This window comes from Paralichthys olivaceus, chromosome 14 (genome assembly GCF_024713975.1).
Source record: "Paralichthys olivaceus isolate ysfri-2021 chromosome 14, ASM2471397v2, whole genome shotgun sequence".
In the NCBI taxonomy this organism is placed as follows: domain Eukaryota; kingdom Metazoa; phylum Chordata; class Actinopteri; order Pleuronectiformes; family Paralichthyidae; genus Paralichthys; species Paralichthys olivaceus.
The window spans coordinates 20,593,874-20,607,708 of NC_091106.1; the positions used below are offsets into that span (position 1 = coordinate 20,593,874).

Sequence of the window (13,835 nt, forward strand, 5' to 3'; positions counted from 1 at the left end):
ATTTGAGAAAACTGATTTGGGAAATTAATTAAACTATTTCCCAGCTGGCAAATTTTTTCCTTCACTATTTTGAAAGAAAAACAAGACTCCAAGTGTCACTTCGACAACTCTGAAGAACTTCTCTAATGTTTTCCAGACCTGTAGTTTTTATATAAAGTTATAACCAGACTCTGGTGTGTTTCTGTGTATTCACCCGCGTGTTTGTTGTGTGCAGTACGAAGACTTGCCCCACTACGCGATGGACGGGGTGGGCATCCCGACCACCATGTACGGGGACCCGCACGGCGCCCGGTCCATGCAGGCGGTGCACCTCAACCACGGGCCCCAGCTGCACTCCCACCAGTACCCGCACACCGCCCACACCAACACCATGCCCCCCAGCATGGGCTCCTCCGTTAACGACGCTCTCAAGAGAGATAAAGACGCTATATACGGGTAGGTTCGAGCCCCTGGTCCGCGGGGAGAGCATCTCGTGGGTCCAGGCCCAGAGGGGGCAGCCGGGGTGGGCGAGAGGCTGCACAGTCAGTCCCTTATAGCAGGAGAGAAACCCCGGGTCAGTGCCCGGTGAAAACACTGGAGCACAAACTGCTGAACGCTCAGACAGAAGGGAAATAATGTTCTGTGATTTTTGCACGGTTTGGATTTTTAGGCTTTTAACGTCAGCCATGTTTACTTCATGTTTGTGAGACTTGACAACTGAACTGAGTAGAAAAGAAAAAGTTGTGTCTCGTGAAGGTTCTGCTGCTCGTGAAAATGTATTTATGACTTATGATAACACTGAGATACTCATGAGACAATGTCCCATTTTAGTGGAATTTCTTTTTTATTTTAGAATTTAACTTTCTTATTTTGAGCATAAATTATAACCTCATATCTTTTAACTATTTTAATTAATTGTGTGTAACGTTGCAGGCCTCATCAAATTAAAAAAAAAAGTATGATGTTTTAGGGAAATCTCACAAACGCACGTCGTTTATTATTTTTTACACAAGTTGACAAAATAATTTCTGAGCATTAGTTTTGTGGAGGCTGAACAGTTTCACCTTGTGATGACACAACTCCAGGAGACATGTTGTCACTGAAGCTTCAGCTGTTTACTCTGATGCCTTAAACAATAAATAAAACACTGGATGTGCGCACGTTCAACCTCCTGCAGCTTCAGAGGAGTTTACCAAACACACACGCACACAAACACACACACGCCTGTAATCCAAACTGAGACCTGTGCAAGAAATTGTTTGACTGACTCTAAAGCTTTTATGCTATTAGGCGCGCTTAGATTTAATCACAGAAGTCTGCCCGCTGTTTGCAGCCCTTCTCCCAGCCTCTGCATAATATAATAGCAGAGGCTGCAGCAGCAGTCCCCACGGGCGACTTGCTGGAGAGTAGCATGGCTGGCTAAATCTAGCCTGGAGTAGTCTTGACCCCGGCGCTGTTCTCTCTGGTGACATTTGCTATTGTGTGTGTTCCCAGGCACCCCCTGTTCCCCTTGCTTGCACTGATTTTTGAGAAATGTGAATTAGCGACGTGCACCCCCAGAGAGCCCGGGGTGGCGGGAGGAGACGTCTGTTCATCGGAATCTTTCAATGAAGACATAGCAGTGTTTGCAAAACAGGTCAGGAGAGTTTGACTTTTTTTTTTTTTTTTTTTTTTTAAATCATGCATGCTCGGGCTGGTCGAGCTCTTATCTGCACATGCAAAGTGTGGAGCTCATGACTTTTGTGCGTAAAGTTAATTCTGCATTTCAGAGAAAATAAAATGACATGTTTTGTAAAAAAAATGTTTGAATTTAGTACAGTGTGATGGCTGTGCGTAAAGTGAGAATTAATGCCCGATACACGCACGTTATATTTCATGTTACATGGTGTGTTATGTATAACTTTATAATAGTTTATATTCATGCTTTTTTTATGAAAATGTTTTTTTTTGCTTTTTAGATTCGGGCAGAAAAGCCTTTATTTTCATCAAATCCAGAATTGGATAATCTGGTAAGAAGCATCATTTATTTATTAAGATTTTCTGACATTTCTCCATATAGCAGCTGCACGTTTGCGTCAGAGATCCATGCATGTGGCGCTGAAAACTAAAAGCACAATTGGAGGTGATGTTCGTCTTTTGGGGCTGTTTGATATCACGATGGCCCCCGGTTGTATCTGCACATGAAGGGCCGCTGTTTGACAGCTGTCGCAAACCTTTGAACTCTGTCTGGAAAGTTTTTTTTTTCTCTTCGTGCTTTTACTTTGTGTAGTTTAGCTTCCTCTGAATGTGATATGAGAATAACGTTTTCCTCACCACTAATAGATCTCTGACTCTGAGGCTTATTGCTGCGCCATGTCTGCACCGTATGCCTGCTCTCCATATTGCAATAACGTCCAAGTTTAATATCAGTTCCACATAAAAGCTACTCGCATGAATATTTCCTCCTCGTCTGCAGTTACTTGTATTGAGGAAAAACGTGCCTGTTTAATATCAAAAGATGTGAGCAGCTCATTTTTTTTATTGTTATTTTAATTTTTCAGATGATTCAAGCCATCCAAGTTTTACGATTTCATCTTCTGGAGCTGGAGAAGGTAATATTCTCTGTCCACTGCACCACCTCAGACCTATGGGCTGTTATTTGCATAAATGTATTTTTGCGAGTCGGTTATAATTAGCGTCAAAATCAATCATGGGGCCATTTCTCTTCCGCGTTTAATCACGACGCAAGCTGTTACAACTGGAACGGATATCTCTGTGCCCAAATCTCCCCGCGTGTTCTAATGAAGTTTAATGTCGGCAGAGATTGCATGCAAGGTGAAACATATCGGCGAACTTTGTGGGGTTTTGTAGAAATGATTCTTTGTGGAGGGCAAAAGGCCCCAGGCAGCCATCTGTGGTGAAGAGGGATAGTGGGTGTAAAAGTCTGATTTGGCTCCGTGTCAGATGCACCACAGTAAAAATCTCCACCGACTCTTTTAACCTAAACTTTAATATGAAATATGAACATGAAACATCATCAAAGCTGTTCGTAGTTTGACTTTAATGTCTGTGCCACTGCGCGCGCGCACTGATCCCCTCACTGAGCGTTGGAGCAGGAGGAAAAGTCAGTATAGCTTAAATAAAGTTTAAGGTGGATCTCTGTTTTTCTGCGCATGCACGCTGCTGACATTTGGCTTCCTCGTGCTGCAGGATGCGCCACATTGGCGGTGATAATCTAATGTAGTAGACGAAATTAAACAGTTTACCTTAAATGTCAGTCAAGCGGGTCACACTCCTCTAATGGCCACTACCCGGGGCACCGATGATGAATTTAACACGGGTGTTGAGTGCGTTGTAGCCCCTGAGCCCTCTTGTCACTGTCAATTTTCGACGATATCTCTATTTTGAGAGGCGGAGGGAGAAGAAAAAATAATAAAGTTGCTATCAGAGACCGGATGGAGCGCGCTGCAGCCACCGTGCGCACTGGACTCAGCGTGGGGGACTGATCCAGAGGGATCTTTTCTCAGATTTCCAAAGAAACTTGAAACAACATGAGCAGTTTTTGGAGGCAGAAAATGCGAAATAAAATGTGAGTTTTTTCATCATATTCAATAATTTATCACAGTGTCAAATGAACATGTTGCCATTGATCAGCCGTGGCTCTTTTAAAACTATATCAAAAATGTTAGAAGCAACAATACGCTGCGTAAAAATTGCGTAAAAACTGTTCGGGCTCCAATTTCATGTCAAAGGCTGTGTGTGTGTGTGTGTGTGTGTGTGTGTGTGTGTGTGTGTGTGTGTGTGTGTGTGTGTGTGTGTGTGTGTGTGTGTGTGTGTGTGTGTGTCAGTGAGTCAGTGAGTCAGTGAGAGTTGGGGCGGTGTTGTGGTTGCACATGTCACCGCAGTGATGGTGATGATGATGAGGATGAGGATGATGATGGTCTCTTTTGGGGAAGAGTGTGTATGTGTGTGTATGTGTGTGTATGTGTGTGTATGTGTGTGACGCCTGTGCCTCCTCTGCCTGCAGGTACACGAGTTGTGTGATAATTTCTGTCACCGGTACATCAGCTGCTTGAAAGGAAAGATGCCCATCGACTTGGTCATAGACGACAGAGAGGGCGGCTCCAAATCAGACAACGAGGAAATCACGAGATCATCGGTGGCCCTGGATCAGGTACACCCCTCTCTCTCTCTTTCTCTCTCTCTCTTCTTCCTCTCTCTCCTCTCTCCCTTTGTGTGTGTGTGTGTGTGTGTGTTCTCCCTGCTGGTTATTCAGCTATTCTGGGTCACTACTCCGCTGCGCTGTTATTTGCATATGATTAGGGCCGTTTTACATTCCATCCATCGGAATGAAAAAATTCTGAATAATGTTGCTATTATTGGCCCATTAAGACTTGAACCCGGAACCGACCTGGGGAGATTAGCTCGAAAAAGCATCGCCATAAACTTGACCTGTTTCATGTCGATTTTAATTTAGTGGCTCTCTGGGTTTTTTTTTTTTCTTCCTTCGACTCAGATTGAAGCGTTATCATCTCCTCAGTGTCTGAGCAGCAGCAGCAGCAGGCTGATGGGCTGCACACTGGGGTTTAGGTGCCTTTGGTTTCTCCACTGTGCAAGTTCACGGTTCATCACGCGTCTTGTCAGTGTTTTTCCTTAGACATGAGTGCACATTGCTTATCGAGACCTCCTCCTCCTTTTTTTTTTTTTTATTTCGCTTGGAGCGCACAGATTCAGCCCCAACGAGGATGTTTATATATTTAATTTTTTAAAAAGCAGCGGGTATTAAAGGTAGATTAGGGGAGTGTTTCCTTTTGTGCAGATATCACAGATAACCACGGCCTTCATTATGTGCTCCACTGGCTGTTGGCACTCCGGGGACATTGTAGTGTGCGCACAGGCATGACCCTAATGGTCCACACTCTGCCGTTAAATAATGATAACAGCCACCGATGATTAGAATTATGCAAATCTGGATTTTCGGCCATTAATAGCTGGAGTCATTTGGTTGCAGGCTATGAGACCATGTATCAATAAGTTAAACTACCCCCCCATCTTTGCGCACAGGCTCATAGGAGCTCAGCGGCTACAACGTATGGACACCGATGAGGGAGAGAGAGAGAGAAATCAAGTGTCCAAATTAAAGGGATTAGTTGGGTAGTCCGACATAAAAAGCAATGAAGCGATTAGGCTAAATAATTTAAATCCGTGGACTTCCATATGGTTGAGTGGCTGGTCTGAGTATAGAGAGAGAGACGGCCACCGGCTTTTATGTCCTGGGCTCAATAGCAGGACTGGGGCCTGACTGGGGACACCCCCACCCCGCTACCCCGGCTCTCTCTCCTCCATCCCCTGGCCCTTATGTCTGATTATGGAAATGAGAAAGATCACCCGGAAGATAATACTTCATTTAATCCAGAAACAGAATTAAATAACACAGACGCCACTTGTGCATTTAAGTGTCTGTTTGAACTGCTCGTTGTTTCCTCCTGGGGATTCAGTTGTCAAAAGTTTTTTTGATAGATAGGTCAGGACATGGAATGAAGCCTTATGGTATATAGATATGGAAATGGAGTGTGTTAAAACCCTTGGGTTTCAAGGTATATGAAGGAAATTATGTTGTGCTCGGGGCTCTGATGCAGATCTTTAATTGACTGTAAGATGAAGACGTGGCCTAATTTAATATAATGATCGTCCCTACATATCGTCAATTCAGGACAAAACCACATGAGCTCTTGTTTACACTGACAGAATAATATAAATGACCCACAGGCACAGTTTGCATTAAAATGCAGAGGAAACTTTTTGACAGATGTGTGATATTGAGGGATTGGCTGATGTTCCAGTACGATAACATGGAGACTGTCCACAGCAGCGGGCTGTGTGTAAATGGGCATATCCAAACAGGGAGAGGGTGCACGCTTCTCACTGCTTATATTGTCAATCTAATGGCACTGCACTTCATGACTTACTCGCAGCAGAATATATATTTTTGAATTTTGTGGGCTATTTTTGTGTGACATCTTATCTGCAGTTGTTAGGCAGTGACATCCTTAACGAATTTGCGTTGTGTGGGCATTATCTCTTTCCATATGTATTTTTAATATATGCCCTCGAGCATAAAGTTGAAGTGGACTGGAAAAAAAAAATGCTCTGAATTTGCACAAAGAACAATGTTAACAAGATGGAGAAAGCAGGCTCATTTATTCATAAAGCAATTTATTCCAGTGAGGCGACTGTAGCAGAGGAAAAAAAAATGTCAGACAGAAAAAAATACTTTGAATTTATTAAACTCAACAATCCAACAACGCTGACTCTGTTGCTGCATTATGCACCCTTGCGTCATAACAGTAATTTCCTGAATATTCTTTACATGTCTTTACATCGTGCTTGTTTTTAGCCTGCCGATGCAGGCGAGTATGGAGGGACGCTGAGCGCCCCTTTCAAAAGAAAGCAGAGCATAGCTGAGAGGTGAAAAAGTCAGAGAGGCTCTGCGCTGGCTTGTGAATGCAGCCCAGCCAGTTTGGGCTCACCCTCCTGTGTTTGTGTGTGTGTGTGTGTGTGTGTGTGTGTGTACGCACTAGCTGTGTGCATGCATCTGTCTACAAGTGTATGCATATGTGTGTGTTTGTGTGTACGCTGCAGTGTGCGCATGTGTGTGCATGTGTGTGTTGAGACTGGCCTGATAAATGCAGCACCCCCCTCAGGTGCTATGTGAGTGGAGTGACTGGTTAGCACCAGTTGGACTTTCTTAACCCCTTCCCTGCCGCTCCCTGGAGAGCTTCCCACCATGTTTGCCTCATTTCTTGACTCGAGCAGCACGTTTTCAGTCGCCCCAGTGGGCACAGACGTCCTGCTTGAGCTCAACTGCATATGAACATTAAGGCACAATTAAACTGTGAGGCAGAGGCTCTTGTCCTCACCGAACATGGCTCGGTCTCTCTGTCCTCTTGTTGTTGTTGAAGTGTGGTGTCTGTTGCTCCGCTGATTGCCATCCCAATTTGCCTGGAACACATGTTCACCTCAGCCTGAAGAAGCATGGGGGTATTTCCACGCCGCTGTACGTCATTTGCACAGTTGCCTTTAATTGCACCGAGAGCGAGGGGAGGGGCGCAGCAATTTGCTAATGAACTCCGAGGGCCTGGGCTCTCCACTGTAGAGCAAAACACTACTAATGGTGCTGAGGACTCACTGCAAGTCTCAAGAGCTTCTCTACTTGATTGAGCCACGCAGGCTGAAGCAGGGCTGGAAATAATTGAAATTTCCCTGAAAAATATTCGGCGGCAGACTTTCTGTGGATGTGAGAGAGTCTTAAATGATTCGGAATGATCAGCAGTGGATCTGCTGACTTTATTTATATTGTGGAACTGACATTTTGAGAAGGTGATTTGTGTTTGCTGTAGAAATCATGTGAACAGATTGTGCAAATGTGAAATAATCTGTTGCTGTTTCCTCATGTCCAGCGCACTAAACAAACCCGGCCTGTGTGAGCTCAGTGTTGTGGTCACTGTGTAAGAATTTACTCTTGATAGCACTATCGCGGTATCTTCTCCTAACAATTGGCACTGTTATGCCATACAAGTGCTTGTTTCCAGGTCTTTGAGGCCCAGCAGTGTTGGTTTAGGTAACTCCAGTGGTCAAAGAGTGACCCCCTACCCCTGCCCACCCATCCGAGCTCAATGGAAACCCTGACCGCCGGGGTCAGCCACAATTTTCCTAATCAGTACACCGCTATCGCTAATCTATCCGCTTCTCGTTGAAGTATGGACGGAGTTACACCCGACTTAGCAGCCGCTCGCTCTCTCTCTTTTTTAACTCCCTCTCTCTCCTACAGTGGCACGCTGCTGTTCTTAATACAAACTTTTGAACCATCGTGGTGATTGTTGGTAATAGCTGCTTTTGTAGTTGAATGGGGGAGAGGGTTGACCCCCCCATCCCCGCTCGCCCCCTCCCTCCCTCCCTCCTCTACACCCTCACCCACCCCCAACCCCCTCTCCTTTTTTCCATTGGGGAGTGAATGTGGGGCGGCTGTGAAGAATTCAACAAGTGATACAAAGAGGCGACCACGTGACTTGTGTGTTTCTTAGCCTCTTCATTATTGTGGTGGAATAGCAAGTAGGGGTGATTCTGATTAAGCAAATCAAGGCCAGAGTGACTTCAAAGTAAAAGGGACGTCAGGAGCCTTCATATATTCTCAGACGTCCGCAGTGCATTTGTTTACTTGTCCGAGGTTCTGGATTCTTCTGGTTGATTTACTAGTTGTTTTTAAATCATTCATTATTGCTGGAAACCAGTGCAGAGTCGAGCCGCACAGTGTCACAGACACTCTGTTGTGATAGCCACAAGATCCCAATTGCAAATAAAGTTCTTGGCGAGTATCTCGTGTTACTTATGATGGGCGGCCATGTCTGTCCCTGAGGCCTGCTGTGGTTTCTTTGGCTAAGTAAACAATAACCTGGCTTAACACATGTGTACTTAGCTAATGGAAAGTTCCTCTCCCTCTTAACCCCCTGCAAGCCTCTGACAATGGCCACCGTCACAAACAGCCCGTCTCCAAGGAGTCCACAGAGAACATCCCAGCGCGGCGGCTGTAAGTCAAGCTAGGCTAACGAAGAAACCGCAGCAAAACATGTCATTAAGAAATCACGGCCCGCCTTTTCATTCACGACGGAGGAAAATATTCTGTGTTTGGGGTTAGATAGCGCGGAGGGGAGGGCAGCGGAGTTAATGTTTTTGTTTGGATTTCAGCTCAGAGAGTAAACAAGCGAGAGCTGAAGTGGAGGAGGCCACGGAGAAAGAAAATCAGAAAGCAAATCAGTTTCCGTGAGTGTCATCTAAATGGACTTTGAAAGCTCTGGTAATTATCTCAAACATGTAATTATCTTTGGTCGTCTCGATGAGGTTAACCCATCGGTTTTAAAAAGCCTACTGAAGAGTACCTGACGGCTATTCACTGTAGCATACTTTACTTACTCAAGAGACCAAATCCAGTTTCTCCCTCACCCCCTTCAGCAATTATAAGGTTATTTCTTCTTTCTTTGTCTATTGTGAAGAGTTAGAGGAGGAATGGGAGTGCAGAGCAGAATGGGAGGGAGGGGGTCTTTTGCTTTTTTTTTTTTGTACCATGCATACCATTATCAGCCCCCTCCTTTCATTTTGGAAGTACTAATATTGCAGCGAGGGGAGGAGCAGGGTGGAGAGCAGCAGAGAGAGCAGAGGTAGTCTGGTGAGCTCTTGCTCGGCTGGTTATCAGAGGGGCAGATCCTGCTTGTGCTTTATCTGGTCACAGTGGAAACCAAAGCAAACAAGAGTTTACAATAGCTTTCAGCTCCTTTCACTCACAGCTTCACCGCCAGCATTCAGCTGAGTGGGAGTATGTGTCCGGACTGGAGTTATTAGAGGCCACCTCGCTGCTACAGCACACTCGCCGATTTCAACAGGAGGAAGCAGCCTCTGTCGCAAAAGGTCAAAAATGTGTCGAGGAAAACGTGTTAAAGAAAACAACTGCAGAGAACAGATGCACCAAAGCATTCTGGGGGATGAAGTAGCCCAACTGTCATCTTTGATTCAGATGTACCACCGCTGAGGAGAGTATGTGTGTGGGGGGTTATTTGGATATTTATGTCTGTGCCGTTAAGTATGCACATATGATTATTCCCGCACGCTCGCTGGCACAGAGTGAAAAGTAAATATCCATATCATCACAAAAGATATTTCAGAGTGAGGAAGGAAGAGAGCGTGGAGGGGCGGGGGGGGCAAAGCACAACAACCTTAACCATTTTCTTTATTATTGCAAATGAATTGGCAGGGCAACATTTCTTGCATGAGCGCTTGTATGATATGGGGCCTGGCACAGCGAGAAAGGGAAGCCCCCCTCGCATCTTAGACGCGGCACAATGAGAATGCATTGGATTGGAATGCCTCACAGATCATAGCGGAATCAGAATTTCCAGCAAGGAAAATCTTTTCATGGTGAATTAGGGTGGTGGAGGGAAGAAAAATGGTAATGAAAAAAAAAGAAGAAGAGAAAAAAAAAAAAAAAGGTATGCACGGCTCACAAACAGGGTTCCCTCGGCTTGGCGCGGCAGATTTAAGAACTTTAGCTAAAGCTAGGCAGAATAGAATGTGGAAAATTGAATTTACTAAACAATTAAGCTTTGAATTAATCTACATCCTGCACAGGAGAGAGCGAGCGAGAGAGAGTGTGTGTGTGAGAGAGAGAGAGAGAGAGAGAGACACACCAGTGGCTCATTAAGGGAACAGAATAAACCGAGTGTGCACTAGAGGGAGAGCTCTTTCTTTTTCTCTGTTTCCCTGAACTTTCTGTTTATTCACCTTGTGCATTTGCATATCCCACCTTTTAAAGGAGGACCTCTGTGCTGTGGACTTGTTGGCACAAGGTGTGTGCTTTTGTTAAATAGGGACCGTGTGATGTGTGCATAGGTAGATAAAGTGTGTGTATGTGTGCGTGTGAGTGACCTGTGTGCACTGGTGTGTGTGTGTGTGTGTGTGTTGTGTGATCTCAGCTGTGTATTAATTGTGTGTTAGATCAGTGTTGGGCCTGTTCTGTGTAAGGGTGGCCTGTGATTATAAATAAACTCCCTGTCCCCGCGGAGATGCCACCAGGCCCTGTCTCAGCCCCGCCCCCTTTCCCATGGGGCCTCGGCGGCCACCTCCCAACGGGCAAAGCACTCTTTTGTTCAATTACAGCTAACGCAGTAGTTTGCCATGTCCCCCTACACTTTCTAATTATATTTTCAAGTGGAATTTGTTGCAGAATTAAAATAAAAAGAAAATGGTAAAGAAAAAAAACTCCTTAGTGAGCTGAGGCTCTTGGGTTTTTTAATACTTGCTGTTCATCATCCCTGGAGAACTGCTATTCTTTTTCACGTAGCTCTGAATAAACAAGTTCTGCTCATTTTTTAAAAGCTGCACTTTTGGAGGAGCTGGCAAAAGCCAGTGTTAACTGTTTGCATGCTGAGCATGTGGTCTGGATTACCTCACTTCTGATGTTCTCTGGAGTTACTCAGTCATGCACGGGTGTTTCATTTTTCAGTGTTCTACGGTCAGCAAAAAAGAATTTGTTTGGGGATAAAAGACCCTCTTGGTATCTTATCCCTGTTAAAATCAACGTTTATCTACACAATCGCGTCCCAGTCATGCCTTTGTGCAGTGAATTTCCTCTTTATTGCAAAGCCTCAAAGCCTAATTCGGAAAACAACGATCATATCGTCCATGTAAGCACTGGATTATAATTTCATAGCGCAGGAACATCAAATGGGTTCTAATACACCCCAAATGTGTTGAATTTGCTGACTTATCGTATATTCTTCTCTTTTCTTTTATTCCCTTTGCATTTTCTTTAAAACAAACCCTGTGTCATGAATTAAAGGTTACTATTTTAAAATGCTAAACTCAGCTCTAAATCTCACTTGCAGAGGCAACAGTGCTCGTAGTGTCCCAATTGAAACCAGTTGTGTCTCTCTCCCCCCCCCCCCCTCCTCTCCTCTTCCATGTGGGTTTCTATCACTCATTTCGTCACATAGCCCTAAAAGCGTGATGCGAACACCACATTGCCCCTTGATATCTGCTTCATTTGATTTGACAGAGCAAAGATAGGCTCACACGGGTGGTAGAGGAGGCTTGAGTAAGTGTGTGTGTGTGTGTGTGTGTGTGTGTGTGTGTGTGTGTGTATTTTTTGTTTGCTGTTTGTTTGTTTGTGTTAGCTAGCTGTGTGTGATAAGACATGAGATTCTATTTCCTTTCTCTTCTCTCTCCTGTCCTCAGCACTTATGTTGCTTCTCAGTGCATTGAGAGATAAGAGCTAACATCTGGTTTAGTTTCAATATTATGTAGCAGCAGCTTTGTATGGGGCAGAGTGTGTGTGTGTATGTGTGTGTGTGTGTGTGTGTTTATTACATAGTTTATACAGTGTGTGTACTGTATAAGTGTGTAGATGTTAGTATTGAATGTTGTGTGTGTGAGGGATCTCAATATTACTTTATCTGTGTGTGTCTGTGTGGGTAAAAGACAGTCCAAGGAAAAATGAGTGTCAGCTGCACAACATACAGTAAGGAGCAAACGGAGAGGACGTTAAAGGGAACGCACACACACACACACACCACACACACACACACACACACACACACACACACACACACACACACACACACACACACCGTACTATATATAAACCCAGGGCTCTAGTCAGTGAAGTTTTATTTTTCTTGAAGTCAAAGAGAAAAGAATGAGTTTCAGCTCTGTGGTAAAACTCGACCTTCTTCATTTGTCTCTGTGAAGTTTTTAGTCGGCGTCAGTTTTGTGTCGTACTGTGGGAAAGCTTCAGCTTATTTGGTAATGTCTGTCTCTCACTTGGCTCTGCTTCCCCAAATGAAATTTAAAATCTACAATACATTAGGGGGATTGGTCATCCATTTCTTTTTTTAATTTCATTTTTTCGACAAATCGCAGGAATTAGACTTATATGTAGCAATACTTTGAATTATTTACCGCTCGCTCCTTCTCTCTCTCTCTGTCTCTCTGTCTCTGCTCTGCTCGGCCGAGATGACATCACTCCCTGGCACTGGCTGCGGCCTATCTTAAGTTGTAGCTGTTTTGTATTTTCATCTGCTAGTGGTTTGAGCCAAATGGAGGCAGCCATGGATTGCATGCCTCAGAAAGCTGGGAACTAATACAACATGTTCGCTTGCTATTCATCTGGGCCTTTCTCTTTATTGAGCCTCCTCGTTCCATGAGATTGTTACAGGGACACACACACACACACACACACACACACACGCTGCGTGACTTGGTATCGAGTTGGCGAATTATGAATTTTGTTTGAGTTTGTGTGTGGGCCTTCCTCTGTAGTTTTCAAAAGAAGATAATAAAAAATGGATGCTTAATTTACCCCCCAAAAATCATGTGTCTTTCTGTTCAACAGACGTCCTGGAACAGAGATCATGACGACACGGCGTCCACACGCTCCGGAGGAACACCGGGGCCATCCAGCGGCGGACACACATCGCACAGCGGCGACAACAGCAGCGAACAGGGTAAGAGACTGAGTTTCTGTCTGTGCATCTTCTTCATATTTGTCATTTCGAGGAGATAAAGAGAATCAGGAGATACAAGACGTAGCTCCCGCAGAGAGGTCAGAGGTCAGGTGAAGCATGTGGGACCACCTCTGGATTCCTGACCTGTTGTTGCAGAGCAGACATGGAGGGTTAGATGCTCTACCTGAGTGTAGAGTGTGGTTTCTGTTTACCTGATGCCACCCTGTCAACTGGTTGTTTCGTGCTGAAGGCCTTTATCCTCTTTTTTACTTGGATTTTAGATTTCAGGAATATCGTGGATGTTGTCATTTATAAAATCACCATAAGGCAGTGATTTCCCTGCTTTAGTTTTGTTTGAAGGATTACATTCACCTCTGTAGAGAAATCCAGGCGCATAAATCCACCTCAGATACTTCTATGGGTGTTTATAGGCTGTTGTTTTGCAGCATATGGAAAGCTATGGCTGACACATGCTGCAGGTTGCACTGAAGTTGAGTGCATCATTGACTTAAATTATTCGGATAAGAATCAGAGAATTTTGTTAAATAGGCTGAAAATCTATTCATGAGTTGGCTATATTTGATTTTACGATATTACATTCATCCTCATTATTATACTTCACTCTTCACTCCCTCTTTGACCAGTGAACTCTGCTGGGGCTTGGTGTGTGTGTGTGTGTGTGTGTGTGTGTGTGTTATAGAGGGGCAGCAGTTGGAGGATGGGTTGGTGGTGGTCGGGCGGCGCTGCAAACAAACTGTAGGCAAAAAAGCAACTTCATATATTATTGAAGGCGATGTCAAGGCGAGCAGTTTGCAGGGTTGCCAG

At 44.6% G+C, this 13,835-nt stretch overlaps 1 protein-coding gene across 3 annotated transcripts in view; it reads left to right on the plus strand.

Annotated features, from left to right (window-relative positions):
- meis1b (Meis homeobox 1 b) overlaps positions 1 to 13,835 on the plus strand; it is an 85,034-nt gene that overhangs the window by 7,223 nt on the left and 63,976 nt on the right. For all 3 annotated transcript variants that reach the window (XR_011246020.1, XR_011246019.1, XM_020094211.2), the window contains exons 2-7: positions 215 to 435; positions 1,474 to 1,615; positions 1,938 to 1,988; positions 2,520 to 2,570; positions 3,986 to 4,132; positions 12,899 to 13,010. Coding sequence is in view for 1 of the 3 variants with exons in the window: in XM_020094211.2 (XP_019949770.1) it covers positions 215 to 435; positions 1,474 to 1,615; positions 1,938 to 1,988; positions 2,520 to 2,570; positions 3,986 to 4,132; positions 12,899 to 13,010 (724 nt within the window). In the remaining 2 variants the exon portion in view is untranslated. The remainder of the gene's footprint in view (positions 1 to 214; positions 436 to 1,473; positions 1,616 to 1,937; positions 1,989 to 2,519; positions 2,571 to 3,985; positions 4,133 to 12,898; positions 13,011 to 13,835) is intronic.